Source organism: Microcaecilia unicolor, chromosome 9, assembly GCF_901765095.1.
Source record: "Microcaecilia unicolor chromosome 9, aMicUni1.1, whole genome shotgun sequence".
Taxonomy (NCBI): domain Eukaryota; kingdom Metazoa; phylum Chordata; class Amphibia; order Gymnophiona; family Siphonopidae; genus Microcaecilia; species Microcaecilia unicolor.
In genome coordinates this window covers 170,021,946-170,047,188 of record NC_044039.1, presented here as the reverse complement: position 1 = coordinate 170,047,188, position 25,243 = coordinate 170,021,946, and the positions used below count along the sequence as shown (strand labels likewise).

General features: G+C 40.6%; 1 protein-coding gene across 1 annotated transcript in view; it reads right to left on the bottom strand.

Moving 5' to 3' along the window:
• Positions 1–7,524: 7,524 nt before the first annotated feature.
• Positions 7,525–25,243, bottom strand: part of FBXO34 (F-box protein 34) — a 71,661-nt gene continuing 53,942 nt past the window's right edge. The window contains exon 3 of the mRNA XM_030214186.1: positions 7,525–10,970. Within this exon, the coding sequence (XP_030070046.1) occupies positions 8,837–10,970 (2,134 nt within the window). The 3' untranslated portion in view covers positions 7,525–8,836. The remainder of the gene's footprint in view (positions 10,971–25,243) is intronic.

Genomic DNA, 25,243 nt, shown 5'->3' with positions numbered 1-25,243 from the left:
ATAGGTGCACTGTTAGAATGCATTAGGGAGGTCAGGTGGAGGATTGTGCCTGGTACCTGCACTCAAGAGTTGTATATTAAGTACAGCTCTTGTGCGCATGTGCCTGCACTGAGGCGTGGAGACAGATTCTTGTTGATGAATGGAGCGAACTATCATCCAACATAATAAAACACCAGCCGTGCACAGACATGGGAAGCAACTGCTTGCCCTGGGATATGTAGTATGGAGTGTTGCCACAATTTGGGGTTCTGCCAGGTACTTGTGACCTGGCTTGGCCACTGTTTGGAAAACAGGATACAGGGCTAGATGGACCAATGGTCTGACCCAGTATGGCTACTCTAATGTTCTTATGTAACTCAAAGCAAAAAAAAAAGAAAGTTTCTGGTGATAAAATAGAAAAGTGGTTCTTTCCTACCTTCGGGGCTTTCTCTGGCTTTACACATAGCAGCTGTTGGTAAGATCCGTGGGGAAAACCTCATGGAGGTTTGATTTGGGGATAGAACTGGAAAGAGGAATGCATGCCGATCTCTCCCCTTCTGGATGTGTGCGTTTGCGATCCTGGGACCCCATGAAAAATCACTCTTCAGCCACCTTATTGCAGCTCCAAGCTGGCGTTAGGTTTTCTGTGGTAAGGGTGTGCTTGTCGACTGCGCTGTTGTCTGAGCATCAGGGGGAACAGGAAATGGTCTTGTTTGCCTACAATTGCATTGTTGTCTAGCAAGCTCATTGTTTCCCATGGTAGGACCTTTGAACATTGTGTGCCAGTGAATGCGGACTCTAGTCCGGCGCTAATGGGTTTACTTTTGAGCAAAGAAGCCAACACCAACAGAGGGTTATCTCACCACAGGAGAAGCAAAGCCAACACACACAAACGGTGGATAAAAAAAAACTAATAATGAAAAAAACATTTGAAAACATCTATAAAAGACATGTAAAACATTCAATGAAACATCATAATACATATAAATAACCGTACCTACAAGATTATTTTCTTTATTGGAAACTTGTAGGTATGGTTATTTATATGTATTATGATGTTTCATTGAATGTTTTACATGTCTTTTATAGATGTTTTCAAATGTTTTTTTCATTATTAGTTTTTTTATTATTAATTATATTTTTGTTCATTCATAGACCCCTGACGCAGGCCTTTATGGCCGAAACACGACTCGTGTCGGGTCAGTTTTATTAATTAAAATAAAGTACTTGTTCAGGAAACACCATCCGTGCGAGGACTCTTTTTTGGATCCACTGTTTGTGTGTGTTTACTTTTGAGCATCAACATCTTAAATGTGCAATCCTCAGGACATGGAAACAAGACACTAGTGCGATAGGCCTGGTTCTAATTTATTAAAGCAAGGGTTCTCAACCCAGTCCTCAGGACACACACCCAGTCAGGTACTCAGGATACCCACAATGAATATCCATGACATAAATTTACATGCACTTCCTCCACGCTATGCAAACCTCTCACATACCTATTCATTGTGGGTATCCTGAGTACCTGACTAGTTAAATGTGTTAGGAGGACTGGGTTGAGAATCACCATATTAAAGAAATGCATTAGCTTTGTGTCCTTCGTTATGAGAATATAGCTGAAAAAGATAGACATCTAGATTTGCCTTTTGCTATAACAAAGACAATTTAAGACACCTGCATTTGAAATTAGCCAAAATCTATCAATCTTGTTTTCCTGTGCATGTTAGTAGTTAGGTTTTCTACATAGTTTGAGTTATTAATGAAGATTTACCAGAAACTGCACAACAGGTGTAACTTGACGTATACCAATTATTCCAATGTAAGTTGCCTAACCATAGTACAATGGGCAGATGTCAGCATGCACAAAACAGTGAGGTAAGCTTGGAAATAGCCCAATTATAGTAATAGCAATAATATAACAATGTGTCATACACATTAAAACAGCACAGAACATTCAAATAATTAATATCATACTGTGCTGACATTGTAACATCTTAAAATGCAGCAGACAGGATGTGTGCAGTGGAGCCCCATACAAGAAAGGTAAGATAAAGGTGATTTTGGTTTCCTTGGACCTCGTGGCTGCCTTCCATTTGATAGACCATGATCTCTTGTAAAACCTACAACTCTCTTGGACTTGAAAGTATCACCCTTCTCTGGTTTAAGTATCAACTCTCTGTTAGCTTATTTCAAGTTTGCTCTTTATCTTCCTCTGCCCTCTCTTCTGTCTCCTTTTTCCCCCCAGCACCTATTGGCATGCGATAAGGATGAATTCTTGCACCAATATTTTTCATTGCTCTCCTCCTAATAATTCAGATTCTAAGAGGCAGCGCCTACTGTTATGCTGATACCACCCAAAACTTTTCCTTATATATTCCTCTTCCCCAGATTTGACCCCTTTTAATCAGTCTTCACTCAGTCTCATCCTGGTTCTCTTCCAATTGTTTCGTCTTGAAGTCCATGAAGTACGAACCTACCCACTTTCCAAATTCCTGCATAGTCTGTCTCTTGACATTTCTATACCTTATTAGGCCACAGTCTAAGAGTACATTTTGATTCACATCTCACCTTTCTCCCTCAAATACCCTCCTTCATATTTTCCTCTCTGCCCTGTGTTGGATTTGCACTGTTAAAAAAACAAAACAAAAAAAACTTCAGCTCATATAGTTCACAACTATTAGACTTCTACACCAGTGTTTCCCAAGTTGGTCCTGGAGTACCCCTTGCTAGTCAGATTTTCAGGGTATCCACAATGAATATGCATGAGATTAGAGGCAGTGTATGCAAATCTCTTCATTCATATTCATGCTTGACTGGCAAGAGAGTACTCCAGGACTGACTCGGAAAACACTGTTCTGCACAATGCAGGTAACTATGATCACATTACACCACTACTCTCTGCAGAACTTTGTGTTGCTGGTGCCAGTCAGAATTAAATACAAAAGTCTTGTTGTTGTTTACAGTGGTCGCCTCTCCAGTGCTCCAACCTACCTACCATTCCTTACAGATCAGGTGTGTCCAATCTCAGTCTTCGGCAGGCTGGATTTTTAGGATTTCCACAATGAATATACACGAGTTCTATTTACATACAATAGAGGCAGTGCATGCAAATAGATCTCATGCATATTCATTAGAGATATCCTGAAAACCTAGCTGGATTGAGGACCAAGGATGGCCAATCCTGTTATAGACTAATTCGTTTGCTCTACTCCTTTCAGGCCTCCCTCCATAGTATGGCATGAAATCATATGTTCCATGGATTTTAATTGCATAGATCCACACTTCTGGAATGCCTTCCCAGAACACACACTTGTCATAAACCCTCTTGTGAGAAAATTAAAGACTCTGCTTAAAATCTGGATTTCCTAGCTCTTTTTATGTTTCAGTTAACTCCCTATCTTCTGGGTTTTTAAATCTTTAGTTCTTTGACCTTCTTTATTCTTATCTCTTCTCTACTTCAAAGAAACTTTGTTTTATTTTCCAATGTATTGTATTTGTAGTATATGAAGTACTCCCAAATAAATAAATTAATAGGTGGCTAAATTGAGGGGTAAATGGTATGTACTGTCAAATAAGGTGTAGCTAGTTTCAGAGGGTACAGCAAGTTAGTGATGATGCAGTGACTAGCTTGTCAGTTGCCGCAACCATTCAAGGCTTGCGAGAAGAAGCAGGTTTTCATTTGCTTTCTGTAGTCTTGAGTTAGCCTTAGCCTTTCTGAAAGTGAATTCCAGATTGTAATGGCTGTTCCTCAGAAAGCTTACTGGCCGGTGTCACATTGCATGATTTCTTTTGGTGAGAACTCAGTTATGGATATTCCTTGGTAAGTCTCAAAGGTGTTTAGGGGGTTAACCTGATTTAGTCTGAGCCATTTCTACAAAAGGCTTTGCTTGAACACAGATAAAGCTTTAAACTGTCCATGCAAAAATTGACTTAAAAAATACAGTCAGTAATGTCTTGGCAATATACGTCTATCTCCACTGCATCTGTCCCGGACACCTTCAAGCATGCTGTGGTCACTCCACTTCTCAAAAAACCATCACTTGACCCTACCTGTCCCTCCAACTACCGCCCCATTTCCCTCCTACCCTTCCTCTCCAAGATACTTGAACGTGCCGTTCACAGCCGCTGTATTGATTTTCTCTCCTCTCATGCCATCCTTGATCCGCTTCAATCCGGCTTTCGCCCCCTACACTCAACAGAAACGACACTATCTAGTCTGCAATGACCTATTCCTCGCCAAATCCAAAGGTCAGTACTCCATCCTCATCCTCCTCGACCTCTCCGCCGCCTTTGACACTGTCAATCACAACCTACTTCTTGACACACTGTCCTCCCTTGGGTTCCAGGGCTCTGTCCTCTCCTGGTTCTCCTCTTATCTCTCCCATCGTACCTTCAGAGTACACTCTCATGGTTCGTCCTCCTCCCCTATCCCGCTCTCTGTTGGAGTTCCTCAGGGATCTGTCCTTGGGCCCCTTCTTTTCTCAATCTACACCTCTTCCCTAGGCTCCCTGATTTCTTCTCATGGTTTCCACTATCATCTTTATGCCGACGACACCCAGCTTTATCTCTCCACACCACAAATCACTGCGGATACCCAGGCCAAAGTCTCGACCTGCTTATCCGACATTGCTGCCTGGATGTCCAACCGCCACCTGAAACTGAATATGTCTAAGACTGAACTTATTGTTTTCCCACCCAAACCCACTTCCCCTCTCCCTTCACTCTCTCTCTCAGTTGATAACACCCTCATCGTCCCCGTCTCATCTGCCCGCAACCTCGGTGTCATCTTCGACTCCTCCCTCTCCTTTTCTGCGCACATCCAGCAGATAGCCAAGACCTGTCGCTTCTTCCTCTATAACATTAGCAAAATTCGCCCCTTCCTCTCCGAGCACACCACCCGAACTCTCATCCACTCTCTCATTACCTCTCGCCTTGACTACTGCAACCTACTCCTGACCGGCCTCCCACGTAGCCATTTATCTCCCCTTCAGTCCATCCAGAACTCTGCCGCACGTCTTATCTTCCGCCTTAACCGATATACTCATGTCACCCCTCTCAAGTCACTTCACTGGCTCCCAATCGGATACCGCATACAGTTCAAGCTTCTCTTACTCACCTACAAATGCACTCGATCTGCGGCCCCTCCGTACCTCTCTACCCTCATCTCCCCTTACGTCCCTACCCGTAACCTCCGCTCTCAAGACAAATCCCTCCTTTCAGTACCCTTCTCCACCACCTCCAACTCCAGGCTCCGCCCCTTCTGTCTCGCCTCACCCCACGCCTGGAACAAACTCCCTGAGCCCATACGCCGTGCCCCCTCCCTACCCATCTTCAAATCAATGCTCAAAGCCCACCTCTTCAATGTCGCCTTCGGCACCTAACCACTACACCTCTTCTCAGGAAAACTTATCTACCCCAACTTGACATTTCGTCCTTTAGATTGTAAGCTCTTCCGAGCAGGGACCGTCCTTAATTGTTAATTTGTACAGCGCTGCGTAATCCTAGTAGCGCTCTAGAAATGTTAAGTAGTAGTATCTCAATATAACAAACACACTTCGGATATCAAATACTCTTCATTGATACCCACAAAATCCAACTGAATTAGCAGAAGTAAATGTGTTGGTAAATGTTTTGATCAATGAACCTCAGTAGTAACGCACTGTGTTTTTATCTGCTCATACACAATGTCTTACATACTTATGTCGTCATCGGTTCAGTGGCCACAACCTTCCTATAGAATTTTTGGTAAACTTTTTATGATGAAAAACTTAATCAACAACTTTATATTATTCATAATCCTTAAAACTCTCTTTAAAGTGTAACACTTGATCTAGTCGGCTTAGGGGCACTCTTCTCCAACACGGCATGTGTCTTGTTGCTTTTTCAAGGAAGTCCCCTAATATTAAACCACCACACATCCTGCCAAACTGGCATTACCTATCTCCTACTGAGTTGATCAAGATGTATTTGAGAGATATATTTCATTTTCCAAACCCAGATTCTCTAAACATTGAAAATGGTTATTTGCCTAGAGGGGTTAAGCAAATTTGAGAAGAGGGAGGAATAGATGTAATGAATTTTCCTGATAGTTTGGATGTATCACAGTTTTTAGAATCCTTCTAAGATGTAATTAGTAAGAGGTCTACCCTGTTAATTATTTTTTTATTTAGAGGAGAATAAGAAAGCAGTGTTAAGGGCATATTTTTCTAAGAAGAGTTTGCCTTTTTTGTGGTCAGGAAGTTATGTTATTTCCTGATGTATCTAATGCCACTGAAATGCACAGGAAAACTTTTTTTTATAATTGAAACATAAGGGTGTTGGCAATTGGGGCCACTTTTTTTCTGAAATTTCCCTGCACATGTTTAGTGGAATATGAGAATAATCATGATATTTTTCTTGATCCCTTGCAATTAGAATCCTTTTTAATAAACAAACTAGTTAAAGATAACGCAACAAATGTGGGGTCTACTTCTTAATTTTGTTTGCATCTGGTGGGTTTACTGATTTCATTAACATTAGTTCTAATATGTATTAATGCTTGCTAATAGCTGATTACTTGCATTAAGGTTTGGTTGTTATTTTTACTGATGTGGTCCATGTGATGTGGGCTATATGATTTTTATGTTTATTTACTGTGAGACTGTATTTTCTTATTATTCCTCATTTTGTCAATGTATGATAAATCCTTGAACTAAAAAAATAAAAAAGGAGCGATAGTGGGATTTGAGCCAGAATTCCCTTGTTTTCAACCCAGTGCTATGGTGCAGTCCACGTATGTGTACTATTTGGGCTGAAGTGAGCATGATGCTCACAAAAATTGCTATTATGGATGTAGTAATTGTGGTAACATCGTAGCCGCGGAGGTGGATTTGTTGCAAGGCAGTGGCTACAGTGAGTAGCAAAATGCACAAGGAACAAAGGCCACACCTCCCAGCTTATGCATCGTGACAGAGTAGGGACTGGCCCTATTTGTTTGGTACACAGAGGCAATAGTAGAGAAGAGGGTTGTGAAATGGATATGGACGCCCATCTTTTTAGAATGGCCTTTTCCACTGGTGCTTATTTCTTTTGTTTATTTTTGTAAATAAATTATTTTGCTCACAATTTATCCTTAAGTCTGAGTCAATCTGAACCCACTTTCAACACAAACCCAAAGAAAATGCCTCAAGTAGGAGACAGGAGGGGGTCTAGCAGGATCATGAAAAGCTATGGATCAGTTTTGAAAATTTTGTTTCTAGATACAACCTGATACTCTATACATGACCAGAAGTGAAAGAATTAAAAGCAGCCTGTGCTGATTTGAAACGAATCTTGAATGCTTCAGTTAGTAGTAAAGCCATGCAGCTGCTTTTAAAGAAATAAAAACTATGCACACCTAAAAATAGGCAAAAATGAGAACATTAGTATCTTTCATTCCCTTTTATCATTAGAGAACTGTTAAAAGTATTCATCGTTGAATTTGCAGACACTCAACATCCTAATTTACAAATGAATAGAAAAACAACATAATATTAATGTGAAACTTTATTGAGCTTATACTGGAATGGAGAACAGTTAAAAAAATAAATAGTGAAGTGTAAATAATTTATAGATCTAAAGACAAGATATTTGTTTCAATGTCTTGTCATAATTTGTTTATAAACAATAAAACATCCTTATACATTCCTTTCTGTTCTCAAACCTTACAAATTAAACATTTTTTTTAATAATTAAAGCATTATCAGGTTGTAGCTAACAAGAATTAGGTGTTAATTTTTGTTAACTAGAATTCAGTTCACAAATGATTCCCCCCCCCCTTTCCTAAGGGTAGAGTAAAGGCTGAAATAAAACTACTAATTCAAGGGCAAATATCCAGTTTTATCGCACACAGCTTACATCTGATGTCATACATAGAGATATCTAAATATATATGTATGTTTAAAAGATTTCCATAATAATAAATGGCATTTTGAACAAAAATTTCTTTAGCACAGTACAACACAGATAGCTTTTCACTTTCCAGTAAAATTCCCCAATATACAAATGTGCAGAGAAAATGTGTTCATAGATTGTCAATTGTTCTATTGAGTCGTCTTTTTGTGAAATCAACATACTGAGCAGCTGTGTTTGTATGCGAGTTAAGGCACCAAAATGTCAACAATATTCTAATCCAAACAGATTTACTAATCAAATTACTTCCAGTTTACAAATACTGCACTATATAGTCTGTAGCCCAATCAAAGGCTTAGAATACACCACTTTCACATATTTGGATTCAACAATACTTAACACCAATATGTAAAGAAAGAAACCCTTATAACTTCAGAGAACAAAATTTACAAGCAGATTGCAATATTTAGGGTACATATTTTATTGAAGTAAAAAGCCAAACAAAAACTTTTTATACTTCATCACTATACAAGTTTCCTTTATCTTTTGTTCACTGACTCCACAGTACATCAGATATTTGGACGGTACACTCTAAATTTAAATCCAGTTAAAGCATTTGACGATCTTTAATGCATTTATTCCTACACTTTTAGTGTTTCTCCTCTGAAACATTGATATTATACAGGACATACAAAAACTTTGAAAGAAGACATTTAAAATCCCACACATTCTAGGCACAACACTATCCATAGCTGCACGATAGTGATTATGTTAAACAGCCATTTGTAAACTTTTATGTACATCTAACTTTAGTGTCAAATACCTAAAAAGGGCTAAATGGGCTGCTTAATTCAAAGATGGGCTCATGTGTTATAAAGTATGTGCAGTTTTACAGCCCTGTGAGACAGACAATTATTTACAATGTAAACAGCACAGGGCAAGAAATTTCTCTCCACACAAAAATATTCACAAAAAAACAGTCAAAGCACTAAAATTCATCATCTTGTTCAGATTCTTTTGTCTTCTTGTAAACAGTTCGGTTAAAGCTATGGCAAGCAGGGACCCACCGATTGTCATGAAGTCCTACTTTGCAACCAGAACTTTCTTTCTGAGACTTGTGGCAGCACATCCAATATCCTGGTCCATATGGTAAAGCTTGACAATAAGGCTTGGGATGCCACCAGCATAGAGATACATCCCCTTTCACATATTTTTTTTTGCACTGCTTACAAGGATCAGCTTTGTAGCGTGGATCACGGACCCAAAGAGAATCTGCTGCTCTTATGTCATAGTGTTCAATGATGAACTTGAAATAAAGACATGTACATTTTAGAATTGCCAATGTTTTTGTTGGAAGAAATCTAAGTATCTTTACCATAATGTGATGTGGCAAAAAGATCATATATTGCTGAGGTTCCAAAAGCTGCTGAATTTTAAACCTTGTCTCCAAGAAATTGTGAGACACCTGTTTTTTCAAGGATGGATCAGGTATCCGAGGTCCATTTTCTAAAGATACTGAAGCTGTATAGGTCTCTAAAGAATCATTTTCCCTGGCTATTCCATCAGTAGAAGGCTCCTTTATCAAGCCTATTTCTGGTGATTTTTGCTTGCACCTCTCATTCAAGCATGGATCTTTTTCATCCTTTTGATTCTTGTGCAGTTGGAAAAATAATGTCCCTGGAAGTGGATCTTCACAAAAACTTAAACTTGAAGTTTTTGCTTTTGGATCTCTCCTTTCAGTTTCTGATTGTTTATGAATCTGTACATCTACTACCTTTGGTGATGAGTCAGATTTCCTTCCATGACAGGTTTCAGATTCTTTAACTGAATGGCCAACTTCCACACTCTTCCACTGCAATGCATTTGGTGCAATTTCTAGAGTTTTTGGACACACAGAAAAAGAGAACTTAACAGGATCCACTGTTATTTCAATATCACATTGACTTCTAATTTTCAGTGATGTTTCCTTGGAAAGGGTTAAATTAACATTTGTAATGTAGAAATCCTCCACTGGTTGCAAGGACTGCTTTTTGCAGGGTGCTGGAGGTGCAGCTTCACCCCACGATGACTCATCAGCTTTAGGGACTGAATTTGTGCAGATATTATCTAATGTACCAAAATCTTCAATGTGATCCTTCAGATCAACTCTCTTAGAAGAAACTTTTCCTGATTCATTCTTGTCAGACTGAGATCCACTTGCTAGCAGCATCCTGCCAACATTTCTCCGGAAACTGTTATTTCTAGAAAGACTCCCTGCATCATGTTCAGTTTGATGCTTTAAACATTCCGATTCAAGTTTTGCAACCATGTCCAGAACACGCACAGGCTCATTCTGCTGTTCACCACTTTCAGAAGTCCCTCTCTGTGAAAGTATCTCACAGGCAGCAAGTGTGGTATAAGGATCTGAAACAGAAGGTACCCCTTTAAACTGTCCAGCAAACTTTGTCACAGCATAAGAGTTCGAGCAATTTTTTGTACAGTCTTCCAGTAAAGCACTTGCTCGTTGTTCCAGAAAAGCTACCATTTCTATTACAGACAAAGATCTAGCTGGAAAAATGCCATCACCTCCTTCACATACGAAATGTTCAGAGCACTGTTCAATGCTGGATACAAAAGGTTCAGGCTGGTAGTTATTTTTTGTCTCTTTTTCTAACTGTTTTTTAGCTTTTCCAAGTTCTATAGATTTTTTTCTTCTTTTAGCAGATCTTTTATCTATATCCCATGTGCTCTTGACTTTCACTGAGCCTGTCCTGTTGTTGCCACAATGATGTGCTGCAAAAAAGGCAATCTTCTCCTTGGTATTTCCAGGTTTGATGATTGTACAGATATCCAGTGGACCTTCCACTTCACTACCTGGGTGGATTATTGCAGAAATATGTTTTCCTTTAACAACAAGACTATCTGCTGTACTTTTTCCACCTTCATTACATATTGTGTTCTGAGACAAAGTTCCTAAAGGCCTATGGGTTGATACAGATAAAAAGTTCTGTTTGGTGAATTTTTCTTCTTTTACAGAGCTCTTATGATTCATAGGAAGGCCTCTCATTGTATTCTGGCTTGCTTCTAGAAATGGATCTCTCTGTTGTAATTTGTGATATGGTTTTAGGTGCATGCCAGAAATCCTAAAGAAAAAGAAACATAGTTTAATTGTATGTTAACTTTTATTTAAAACATTTGCTGTTAAAACATGTTGAGCATGCTAATATAAAAAAAGCATTCACATTTGCTTAAAAATAAAAACATGATCCAAGTTAATAATCTAATGAAGCTCCATCAAAGACTACTCGTTGCCCTACAAAAGAAAGAAGCACAAATCAAATCTAATCTCGAGCATTTTTAACCTGCTTATTCCCAAAAAGGGTCTGAAGTGGTTTATAATGAAATGATCATTAAAAGAATTACATTAATTAGAAACAATATTAAGATCAATACAATATTAACACTTATTCTGGGTCAAATATTCCTCAAAAAGAAATGGTTTTAGTAGGGCTGAAGTTTGTTTAAAATGTTTAAACGTGATTGATCACGTGGTTAAACGGTGGGGCATTGCCAGCAATCCATTTGGCGAGAGGGGCCACGCATTTCTTCTCCCTACCCCCCCCCCCACATTAGTTATCATACCTTTGCTTCCTCTCTTCTCCCTCCACCTCTCTCCCTCAACTGGCATATCTCCCTATTTCCTCCTCCCCCCTCCACTGTGCACGGTCTAACATCTCTCCATCCCCTTTTCGCCCTGCCCGTGGTTCTCTCTCCCTCCTCCCCCTTCCCTCATAGGTTACTTACATCACACGAGGGCGGGCCCAGGAGGAATGTCAGAGGAGGCAATCAGCTGTTCTTGTCCGTGCAGCGCCTTCACACAGAGGTGAGATTTAATGCAGGGGGCGACCTCGGGGGGGGGGGGGGGGGGAAGGCCGTCCATAAAGGACGCTCCTGATGAGCGTTTTTGCCCCCTCTTGTTAGCTTTCCCGGAGTTTTCCAGCGTTAGGGCAAGCGGAAAACCTTAGTGCATCTCATTTCAATAGGGTTTCTACACAATTTGCTCATCTGCACTCCGTTTTCGTTTGCTGCTATCGTTGTCAGAAATTGGGCTTTAGTACATGCCAGGGTTAAAAACTTGTTCGTTAAAAGTGTGGTTAAAGGCTCGTTTAGTTTAGTGCATCTTGCCCTAAGTGGAATAAATGAATAATTAAACAAACAAAAAATATTTTATCAGAGATCCCTACCACTTGTGTTGGAGCGTCTGAGGAGTTTGGGATAGTTTCTGGTCTGAAACTGAATCTGAACACATCTGAAGTACTTCTAACATACAGAGAATTAAGAGAGCATTAGGAAACTGTTTCCTCTGTCTTGGGCTCAAGATTTGCTAAAATACCTGGGATTACACATTCCAACTTGGACAGCTTTTATGAACAATGTTCAGCAACTGGTTACAAATCTGTATAATAAGTTATCAAAATAGCAATTACTTCCAATTAATTTCTCTTATGGGCCGTATTCAGCTATACAATATGTTATAGTGCCACAATGACTTTACGTAATCCAAATGTTACCCATCAGTTTATCCTGGAGAGACCACAAGATTCATATACGTTTTAGTTCATATTTGTGGAGGGGGAAAAAAAAAGCATAGATTCCCCTTCAACATCTTATTTAAAATATGACTTTCCATAATGTTAACTAAATGTAAAATTTAGTTAAAATTTTTTTTTACATGCTTCCAGTAGAGACCTCCTGCTAAAGATAAAAACTCATTTTCATTTGCTCCCTAAAGCGGTTACGGCGTATGCAGTGCAGGTGGAGGGTGAGCATCTCATGGACAATGTCTTTGTTGCCAATTTGTGGTAACTCTGCTCTCCCAGTGTAAAGGCAAAGGCCTCAAATTCCTTTTCCAGGTGGTAAATGGTGAAAGAAAAAGAAAAATATTCCATTATGCAAGTACGATACCTTTCATTCACTGAAGGAAGACTCCTATGAAATTTTAAGTGGGCTATTATGCTCGAAGGAACAACTTAATATACGTCTGTCATACTTTCAAAAATGTCTTCTAGAAAGCATTAATTATGACATACTAGCAGAAGCTTGGCAAAGGCACTTACAGCATACTGTGACTAGAAACTTGTTAAAAGTCTGCCTACCTAGCATTCCCAAGATGACAGTGAATAGTGGGAAATGCAATGTAAAATATGATTGCAGGCTTACATATCACCCTATAGAATTTATTGAGCCCGCATCACTACTAGGAGTATCCTAAGTGTAAAATGCATGGAGCAACACTTGGCCATATGTTCTGGTCGTGTGCACTAGTTCAGCAGTTTTGGAGATGTGTAGCAGCTGTACTTAGTTTATTTAGTATCAGACATCACACAGCTTATCTACTCCTCACTGGCCTCCCACTTTGCCATCTATCCCCCCTTCAGTCCATTCAGAACTCTGCTGCACGTCTTATCTTCCGCCTGGACTGATATACTCACACCACCCCTCTCCTCAAATCACTTCACTGGCTTCCGATCAGGTACCGCGTACAGTTCAAGCTTCTCCTACTAACCTACAAATGTACTCGATCTGCAGCCCCTCCCTACCTCTCTACCCTCATCTCCCCTTACGTTCCTACCCGTAACCTCCACTCTCAAGACAAATCCCTCCTTTCAGTACCCTTCACCACCACCGCCAACTCCAGGCTCCGCCCTTCCTGCCTCGCCTCATCCCATGCTTGGAATAAACTCCCTGAGCCCATACGCTAGGCCCCCTCCCTGCCCATCTTCAAATCCTTACTCAAAGCCCACCTTTTCAATGTCGCCTTTGGCACCTAACCACTACACCTCTACTCAGGAAATCTAGACTACCCCAACTTGACATTTCATCCTTTAGATTGTAAGCTCCTTTGAGCAGGGACTGTCCTTTTTGTTTAAACTGTACAGTGCTGCGTAACCCTAGTAGCGCTCTAGAAATGTTAAGTAGCTTATTCAAATTAAAATTAAAGCAGCACAAGGGTTCTTACGAAAATATTTTTTGATAGCATACCTATGTATCCTTCCAAACTGGCTAATCTCAGTGGAGAAGACAAACAACTTCTCTACTAGCCACTGAGCAATTGGTGGTGGATGCCAAAAAGGAGGCGCAATGGAAAAATTCTCATTCTAAATGAGAGCCTTATTGGAATAGTCTCTCTGCTAAAGCATGCAGTTGTTTACTAAATAAACACATTTCTTTTGGCCCTTTACACTGTGCGATGTTTATATGAAATAGGACGTTTCTTGGTCACTGCCTTACTTGTTTTTATAGAGGGAAGTGTATTTGAATGTTTCTCTGTTCTAGATTTTATTTGTTGCATTTCTATCCCACATTTTCGCAACTTTTTGAAGGCTCAATATGGCTTACATTATGCCGTAATGGCGATCGCCATTTCCGGAATGAGAAATACAAAGTGGTATTGCATTAGAGTTCATAAATGATAGAGTACATTATAGAATAAGTTAGATAATCAGTTCGTTTCCGGCGTGACAAATAAGGTGGTAGTGCGTTAACGTTCATTAGTGACAGAGTGACTGAAGCAGTCAGGTATAGAGAGTTCGGTTTGTCTGGTTCTGGAAGAGTTTTGTTGTCTGGTATTTAGGATGGATCGTTGGGGTATGTCTTTTTGAACAGGTTGGTTTTTAGTCATTTTCGAAAGATTGTTAGGTCGTGCATTGTTTTTATGACATTTGGTACTGCATTCCATAGCTGCGTGCTAATGTAGGAGAAGCTGGATGCATATGTTGATTTATATTTACACTAGCCGTTAAGCCCGTAAAAACGGGCGAGTATTGCAGCCCTCCTCTCTACCCTGGCCTCACCCCGTCCACCGATCCTCCCCCCCATATCCAGCGACCCTCCTCTTTCCCTTGGCCTCCCACCTCCCCCCATGTCCAGCAACCCTCCTCTGTGCCCTGCTCTCACCCCAAGTCCAGCAACCATGGCCTCTCCCCCCTGCCCTCCCCCTATGTCCAGCTACCCTCATCGCCGCTCCCTCCTCCCTCCGTGCTGGGCCCCCTGCACTGACCTGACGACGCCTCTCACCTCCGTGTGAAAGCACTACAGGCAGCAGCAGATCGCTCTGCTGCTGCCTGCAGCGCTTCCACACGGGGGTGAGAGGCGCTGTCAGGTCAGTGCAGGGGGCCCGATAAGGAGGGGGGGGGGAGGGCGGGATGGGGCGGGGGAGGGTAGAGGTTGTTTCGCGCGATGTTCCTTTCCAGGCAGCAGCAGCGGTGTCCGACAATTCGACTCTGTTTCCCTCTCTGTTCCGCCCTCTGATGTCATGACGTCTTGATGCGAGGGTGGGACAGAGAGGAAAGGCTGTACTGCGCATTTGCAAGTGAGTACGGTCACTTGCTGTTTATATGTTTGATGATTCTGTTATAAGGTATTATATTTGTAGCTACATGTAAGAAACAAACATCCATCATCTTATGGAATGTTATACTCTTGCTTGTATTAGCTTTGCAAAAAGAGTTAAAAAATGTTTTTTCTATGCTTTCATGAGGAATTACGAATATAAAGGATGTAACAAAATCAAAGCTGGAAAAAGCCATGCAATTCCCATTAATATCAAAGGAAAATAATTTCTGAAAGCAAAAATCAGACCTATCTGAAGACGATGTACATAATCAGTAAAGGAAAATCAAGGAATTGTCATAGGAAAGCATTAAGGATGATTTAAAATAATGATAAACAGGGCTACTCAAACAAATGAAAGTGAATACCTTGGGGTGATAACAGAAAACGAAAAGCTGGACAGATCACCTTGCTCTGAACTATCCACAGACAGAAATATCTATATAAATAAATCACTGCAAGATACATTACAGCAAATCAATTACTAAGTTACACAGCAAGCCATAGTCCATATAAAAACATAAGTCATGCTCTCTATAGGCTGCAACATGCATACACAGCTGCTGTCTCCCTGCACATTTCATGTGCTAACATGTCGCAGTATACTCCGTTCATGTGCAGCAATACAGCTGCATTAGCTAATGTTTACAGTTTCCAACAACATACTGCTATTAGGCATATACAATTCAGCAGTTTATTTTACATGAAAATCTACAAAGCAGATATAGGAAAAGAAAGAGAAAAATCACAAATTATCCACAGCAAAGATCAAGAGTACAGCCATGTTGTTATGATCCCAGGCCAGGACTAATTGCCGTTTATCATCCAGTTCATGTTTGACCATCAGAATCTAAATGGAAAGATAGCTGAAATAAGAAGATTTGGTTTTAAACACTGGATAACTTGATTCTGATATTGGGGTAGATGGCTCCAGAGTGTAGGGCCTGTCGCATTAAAAACAGAATCCCAAATAGATTGCAAGTGAATGTGTTGAAAGGAAGGTATGATGAATAAATTCTGATTTGATGAACGTAAGCTTCTAGAGGGTGTGTATGGTATGAGAATTCTGAAAAGAGAATCAGGAATTCTGTACTTGTTAATTTTGTATACTAAGATTAGTATTTTAAACTGGATTCTGTATTTAACAGGAGGCCAGTCTTCTTCTATGAATGAAGGGGTCATGTGGTCCCAATTTTTATTTGCGCTGAATTCTCGAGAGAAGAGAGTGGAGGAGTGGCCTAGTGGTTAGAGTGGAGGAGTGGCCTAGTGGTTAGGATGGTGGACTTTGGTCCTGGGGAACTGAGGAACTGAGTTCGATTCCCACTTCAGGCACAGGCAGCTGCTTGTGACTCTGGGCAAGTCACTTAACCCTCCATTGCCCCATGTAAGCCGCATTGAGCCTGCCATGAGTGGGAAAGCACAGGGTACAAATGTAACAAAAAAAAAATCTATTCTGGCAATAACCATAGCGAGAATCACTGCTTGTGGGGCTTCAAAGGAGAGCAATGATTGAACTGAGCATATTATATGCTGTTCTCCTCTTGTGCAATCCTCCAAATTGTTCCTATTTGAACTTCTCCTCAGTATTCCCTGGCTGTAGAAACCTGACACTTAAGACAGACCCCCATCCTACCAGTCAGCACAGTGAAGTGAGCAGGCAGAAATGCTGGCATGCTTATCACAGTGAGCAGTTAAAAAAAAACAACAACTCCTAGACATACAGGCACTGCTAATCCTTGTGAAAACTGGCTATGCCTTGTGATCGGAGAGGTTTGAAATAGAATATAGTGACAGCTGGCAAAAATACTGCCATGCTTTGCTGTCCTGTAAGAAAGTTTACTTGCTGCCTTGAGCCAAGATTTTTTTGAAGGGTGGGGGGAGAAGACAACACGAGTTTCAAGCCCAGGGGACTGAGATCATCATCTATTTTTGAAACTGCCACTACCACTGCTGCTATGAATGAGGGTTTTAAAAAGTCACATATGATGGTGGCCAGCTGTGACTGGGGCCCCAGCAAAAGCATGTGGCTGCAACTTCAACCCCAATTGGAGCTCAGCATGACGAAGTGGGGCAAGTTTGCCATTTGGATCCAGATTCACCCAACAGGACTGATCCAGTCCTGGGTTTACCCCTACTGCATGCAGGGACTTGTAAGTCTTGCTTTTCTTAGAGAATGCAATGGGAAAAATCACATCTACATTTTCCTGCATGCAGTGGCTTAACCCCAAGACTGGATCAACCCCATCAGGTGAATCTGGCAACCCTAGCTGGGGGTGGGAGAGAGTGGAGGAAGATGAGCAAACTACACCTCAATGAGTTAGGGGGTAAAAGGAAGAAGCTGGACATAGTTGCTTGAGGAAAGGAGCATAAGTATCAACATTTCAAAATGACTGGGGTGCCAAACACAGTGAAGGGGCTTATTCAAATTGAGGGTACTCAGCAGCCACAGAAATGGTTCCTATTGGAAGAAGTGCATACTCATTATGTATTCCTGCAACCCTCCTCCTCCGCTGCCCCCCCCCCCCCAACATATATTTGGGTTGCAACAGCAAGAACCTATAGTGAGTGAATCTTTTCTCTGTTGTGATTATTGCCAGTTCACAGATATGATTCATGCACAATTAGAGGACTTAGTAAAGCAGTAATGACATCTAGCCTCATTTTTGACCCAAATATTTTCTGGTGGGCATACTGAGTTAAATTAGTTTACTGGAATTTCTAGACTGCCTTAACATCAAATGTTAAAAGTAGTCTACAAGGTAAAGAACATTATTGTACTTAAATGAGACAGATGGAAAATTTATGTCTTATGTGATATCTTTCTTTCCTACTTGACCAATCCAGACAACTGGGTTATATTAATTGACCAGCAGATGGAGACAGAGAAAAAAAAAGTAGTTCTATGGGATATACTCCTTAAGAGTATTGTGCAGCCAATTTTGAATAGCCAAGTAGTACAGATTCTGTACTGTCGTTACAGACCACACATTTGAGGCAGAAACAATGTTACAGTCTGCCACTGATATTATTATGGCATAAACTCAACTGAGAGGACACAGATTCACTACAGGAGAAGGAAACCATAGAACATATAAGGATAAAGCGCGAGATAGACATAATGAAACCTGCAAATGAAAATATGAGAAAAAAAGAAACAATCACTTCTTGAGTTCAAACAACAAATCAGAGAGGACTTCTGGACTGTCTGATAGTACTAAAGGAAAGAAAGTTATCAGGTAAGACATAACTTTTCCTTCTTTTGATTCCTACCAGACCAGACCAGTCCAGACAAGTGGGATGTAGCAAAACAGTTCCCAGGAAAAAAAAAAAAAAGGGGGTGGGACTAAAAGATGAAGAAAAAAAAAAAATCAACCCATTGCTTTACTGTCTGCCCTTCAGACAACAGGTCCAAATAGCAAACCAAAGGCAAAACAGAGAGGAACATCAGGGGTGAGATATTCAGTCCCAGAAGTGAAACTGAGATATTCAGCTTGAAAAAGGAAGATGAGCTAGACAGCATAAAAAGGTAGCCAAGTCAGCTTCAAAAAGAGAACCAAGCAGTTGAGCTTGATCCAGGGATCTGCGGCATACTGCTCAAGAAAAGGGAGCAGTGGGAGTCTACTTGCAAATGTAGCTGAGCTATCCATACTGCCAAAAGGAACAAAAGCTATTAAGCTTAGAAAAGGGAATTTAGCTATTCAGCTTGCAAAGGAGCATAGACAATTAACTAAGAAGAGAACAGAGCTACTGAAGATAACCAGATAGTTGAGCTATAAGTTGAAACTGACCTACTCTGCAAAAAGAGAGATGAGCGGCACAGTTCGAAACGAGATGTGTAACAAGGCTTCATAAAAGGAGTTTAGCTACTAAATCTGTGAAAGGAGGTACCCCCAGCTTAAGAAGAGCATCGTGCCAAGAACCTTGAGGAGAGCACCGCGCCATGCAGTGTGAGCAAAATGGAGACCACTCGAGTGGCGAGGTAAGCTGAGTGGAGAAGAGAATTGAGCCATTTTGCTAAGAAGAGAGCTGAGGTATGCTTCCTGAAAAGAGAGCTGAGCTATGCAGCCAGAAAAGAGAGCCGAAGCCAGAGAACAAATAAACATAAGAACATAAGCATTGCCATACTGGGTTATACTGAAGGTTCATCAAGCCCAGTATCCTGTTTCCAATAGTGGCCAATCCACGTCACAAGTACCTGGTAATATACTAAAAAGAGTATAACAGATTTTATGCTGCTTATCCTAGAAAAAGAAGTGAATTTTTCCCGTCTATCTTAATAATAGCTTATGGACCTGATTTTTAGGAAATTATCCAAACCTTTTTTAAACTCTGTTAAGCTAACTGCTTTTACTACATTTTCCATCAATGAATTCCAAAGTTTAATTACACGCTGAGTGAAGAAATATTTATTTTTCCTGATCCATTCTAAAATTTACTACTTAGTAGCTTCATTACATGCCCCCTAGTCCAAGTATTTTTGGAAAGAGTAATCAAGCGATTCACATCTACCATTTCCACTCCACTCAGTATTTTATAGACCTCTATCATATCTCCCCTCAGCCATCTCTTCTCCAAGCTGAACAGCCCTAGCCTCCTTAGCCTATACTCACAGGGAAGTCATCCCATTTATCTTTATCATTTGTCGCCCTTCTCTGTATCTTTTTTAATTCTGCAATATCTTTGAGATGCAGTGACCAAAATTGTACAAAATATTTGAGGTGTGATTGCACCATGGAGCGATACAAAGACATTATTAATGTTAACAATAAATTTATATTCCGCAATATACCTTTTGGTTCAATGCAGATCACACATTAAAGAAGACTGGACATTTCCAGGAATAACAGAGTGTAACCTAACAGAGACAAAATATCCCTAAACTATATATTTTATGCAGCATGATTTAACACACATTTTTTAAATAAGTAAGTTTTCATCTGTTTTACAGAACAGGTTATAGGACATTTTGGACATCAAGAGATCTTTAACAGACTTGTCCAAGCGAGCCACTTGATACCAAAAAAAAAAAAGTGTGTCTATTAATCTAGTTCTCATATTTTTTTAAAGAAGGAAAAGTAAAAAGTTAAAATGTCCTGGGAACTCTAGTTTTATTTGTAAGAACAAAACGGTTCAATTAAGTAGGGTAGACTGTATATAATTTTGTACACAAGAAAATTTAAACAGGACCCTGGCTTGCACAGGAAGCCAATGAAGCTTCACATAACAGTAGAGAAGATTAAACAATGCTACATTCTGTATAGTAAGAAGTTTCTTCAATATCTGTTTGGAAACTCCCAATAGATAATGTTACAATAATCAAGCAAACTCAAAATTAAAACCTGGACAATAAGCTGGAAATGATCTTGATTGAAATATTTTCGAATTTGATGCAATTTACACAACTGAAAGATCACTCTTTGTTTGCATTAATTTGCATCTCCAAAGATAATTTATTATCCAAACATACCCCCAAAATCTTAATGGATGAAGAAAACAGATAGAGTCTTAATTATAATACTCTTTTTATCCATATCAGAATGTGGCTGATTAACAAGAAGTGATTCCTGCATGATGGCCAGATTCCCAAATTGTTAAGGGGATATAAAAATTGACCCTTTCAACTTATGAAGATAAGGTTCCATTTCAGACTTTATAGACTTCCTGGTGAAAGGGACAGCTGCCTGTTTCAGCTTAAAGAAATAGATGATTCTTTATTTTCGCCCAAGTTCACCCTTCTTTAGAAGGGACTAAAGGTTGGTGTCTTGTGCCTCTTGCTAATTATTCAAGAGTTGCAACACCTTCACTGAATGAACTAAAATGAGCTTTAATGCCTACAGTTGCTCCTCAAGGTAAAGAATACCAATTATATAGCTGGAAGATTTGGCCACACAGAGGGGCTCAACCATGACTCCTTCCAGGCGTTGTAAACCCCTATGGGAACCCACAAAATTATTGCCGCTATGTAACAGCAGTAGAAGGCACAAAATGGCTGCTGCAAATGGAGCATACAGGGTACCACCAGAGAAGAGACATAGGACTGGCAATAGCTGCAGACCCAAGACCTTAACTGCTGGAGATGCAGCCTGTCAACATGGTAACATAGTAGATGATGGCAGATAAAGACCTGTATGGTCCCATCCAGTCTGCTCAACAAGATAAACTCACTATGGCAGATGCACTAAAGCTTAATGAGCCTTTAATGACCCTACAACGAGGAAAATTTGATCCGTTGCATGCATCAAAGGGCTTTTACCGAGGAAGCCAGCAGCTAACGAAAACGGAATGGAGATGAGCAATTAGTGTGAAAACCCCATTGAAACGAGATGCACTAACCTTTTCCGATTGCCTTTACGCAGGAAAAAGGCAGGAAATCTAACGAGAGGTCTGGACCTCTCGTTAGGACAGCTCTGTGCCAGGAAAAATAGTAAAGTGAAAAAACAAACAAACTGTGAGCCAATCCCAGCGCATTAGCAGAGCTAATAGCGCTGTGATTGGTCAAAAGGAAACTGAAAGGCACAATCCATTAACAGAAGCCTCTACAAGCCCCAAGGAGTTCAAAAATAGTCTGATGTGCCTTGGATTGATTCCTACAGCAGCAGACGTCAGACAGGGGCGGGCCCAGGAGGAGAGAGACGCGCGACCGAAGCTTGGCGAAGGCAGGCATCAGCTTTCTTCTTGCTCGTGCAGCGCCTTCGGACAGAGGAGAGAGGCGCTGCACGGGCCCGGTAAGAGGGAGGGGGGCTCGATGGAGGAGGGGAATGGCGGCGATGACCCCAAGAGGGGGCGGGGCACAGGGCGGAGGATGTCGGGAAGCGGAGCTGAGGGGAGACAGAGTAGTGAGGAAGGGAGGGGGCCGGGGCTGCTAAAGGTATGTTTGCTTTTTAATTTAGAATGCAGGGGGAAGTGGGGGAGGGGGGAACGGCGACCTCGGGGGGGGGGGGGGGGCAAGGATGGCCATACAGGACGCTCCTGACGAGCGCCTTTGCCCCCTCCCGACCCTTTTTTTATTTTGTTTTGATTTGGGAGCCATGTGCTTGTGTTTTGACTGTTTGTGGCATGCGCAGAGCAGCTAACATAACTCTTGGCTGCTCTGCGCATGATTTGGGGGCCGATTACCGATGTGTATTGTGATTCTTTGATACATTGTACGTTTCAATACCGATCTCAGCATGTGTGACTTTTTCTTTGGGTGCATTCTTCGTTTTTTTAAAAATCGTTAGGGACTTTAACGATTTAGATTTTTTTACGTTTGGTTGCTGCATCTGCCTCTATGATCACTAGCTGAAGATCATTAACAGGAATTCTAAGGAAATTCAGGAAGCTTCTAATCCTGCAAAGAAGAAGTTTTTGCTTGTGTCAGTTGCAAGCGATCCCACAGCTGACTCGTTTTATGCCTTCTGTGGACCATTTGCCTCAGTGTTTTGACGGAAAGATTCTTAGCTAACAGTCTGCAGCTCAGTGATGGACAGGGGGTAGTGATGCTTTGAAGAATGATGTTGTTTTGACTGCTGTTGAAAGGATTGAGTTGAATATAGTAGATATCAAGTGGCCACATTGATGTCATTTCATAGGATTCTCTCCACAAGGCATGTTATTTGTTTGTTGAACCTTATCCCGTCAACCTGGATTAGATTACTGAGGCATAGGCTTATGTTATAAGGTTCTGATTCACCATTGATAAGTGAGATAGTTCCTTTGCGGTGGAAACATGCTTTGGTTAGACCAATTTTGAAGGGCTTTTCACTGGGTCCTTTGAATCCCTATAATTGTAGTCTGATCTCTAATCTATGTTCTGTTAGTAAAATTGTGGAGAAAGTTGTGGTTGACGGATTTTGTAGAGTCTACATCTGTTTTGCACCTGAGACAGTTGAGTTTTTGTACTGGTCACAGCACGGAGTTGGTTTTGGTTTCTATGTTAAATGAGGTTTATCAAGCCTTGGATGCTAGAAAGATAGTATTGGTGTTGTTTTTAGCCTTGGCTTCTGCCTTTGATTTAGTAGATCATTCCTAATTCCTTTCCAAACTTAGATCGATTGGTATATGAGGTACGGTGTTGTGGTGGTTTTCTTCTTTTTTGACTGGTTGCTCTTTTGCTATTGCAGCGGTTCCCAAAGTTTGCATCGCAGCAAACTCTCAGGGGTGCCACGGCAAATCCCGGCCTCCCTCTTACCGCCACCCAAACTGCTACTGCTTCCCCCCAATCCAGCGTCTGCCTTCTTTTGTCCATGTTCATGTTCATGTTCACTGGTTATTGGTGATTTATAGGACACAGTTTAAACTTTTGGCTTTAGCACATAAGGCCTTGAACGAGAGGGTGCCCAGTTCTCTTGTCTCTATGGTTGTACTGTATGTTCCTAATAGGCCTTTGTGGTCAGCATTTGAGAATAGGCTGGTGGTCCACCGCTTTCTTCTGCTTCCTGGAAGTCTACACATAAGAGCAGTTTTTTGGGTAGTGCCCAAGCTCTGGAATGGACCTCCAGGAGAACTATGGGCAGTGTTCACTTGTGAAATTTAAAGGTCTGTTCAAGGTGCATTCTTTCTGGTCATTGCGGAGACAGTGTCTATTGGTTGTAATTTGTAAGCTGCTCTGAACTGAAACTTGTTTTTGGATAAACAGTGGGATACAAGAATGCATAAATAAATTAATTTAAAAAATGTATTTAGGGTATGCATTTTTCTGTATGACTTTTATTTTTTCATTTTTATACTGCAGTTCCTTTCTGGTTGATTTTACGTGATCTGGCACAGTCTAATAGTATAGTAAATTTAATAAATTTAACTACTTTTTTCTCTGGCTCCATTCACTGGTCAACAGACATAACCCACTTGTCTAGACTGGTCTGTAGGATGCAAAAGTATACAACATTTCAAGTTCCTCATTAACCAAAGCATAACCACTTGGATAACTATCAAGAAATTGATATAAAAATCTTACTCTAAACAGGCAGAATAAAACATACACCTAAGTTCTGCCACAATATATGTAGAGTGCTATTTCAGAAAGGATGTGGAGAGGGGAATCCAGAAGGCAGGTTAGAATGTGGAGATTTCCCACAGTAACTTTACTTGAAGATCTGTCAAATGCAGAGCCTCTTGTAAAATATGTGAAAGAATGTGCAGGTGTTCACTTCAATGTCTCCCGACATCTAGTGGAAGCAACAACTTCAAAAGTCAGCATGTGGAGAACATCTCTCCATGTGGGAGAAAACAGCCTTTTGAAAATCATCACTCCTGCACTCACAGTTGCCTAATCCTTCAACTGATCCCTCCCCTGAGGCCCTTCCCAGCGACATTAACAATCTACTCACCCCCCCCCCCCCCACCACCACTAAGATGTCTATCTCTGAACCCCTCAATTCCATTCCTGGCCTTACTGGGGGATCCTTGGAGTCCTGCTCTGAAGGCCTAGGCTCTCATGACCCCTAGTAGTATTCTAGCTATATTACCACTATGGATCAGGCTGCCAAAAAAGGACACAATGCAAATACATTTAACTTTTCTGGTACTGTAGTTCAGATATTATAAAATTAGATTGCATCTTGAATCAAATTACCAAATGCCCTAAAGGAAAGTCATTTTCCTGAAAACACTAAACTATACTTGAGTAAGCAGTACAAGCTATACTGAAAATGCTCAATTTTTGCTGTAAAATAAAAAATGTTTTCTGAAGTCTAAAATGGTTGAGTACCACAGATACAAACTTAATTTCTTTTAAAGTACAATATTAGAAATACTAGAATATAAAGGAAAAAAGGATCATATTTCTGTTCCTAAATCAGCTGACTGGAATAATAATTGTTGTTTATGGTAACACAAAGTTTTTCCACTGTCCAGTATACTACCAATTTCTGGTAGCTTATTTTCACATCTTAGTGACATTCTTCAGGAATTTTACATAGTCTTATGCTGAATTACAAATGCTACACATCAAAAATCCCGAGCATAAAAATGCAACATTAATGGTTCTGCAATTGTCATATATTTAGTTTAAAAATAGTTCTCTCCCTGTATTTCAAAATTCACA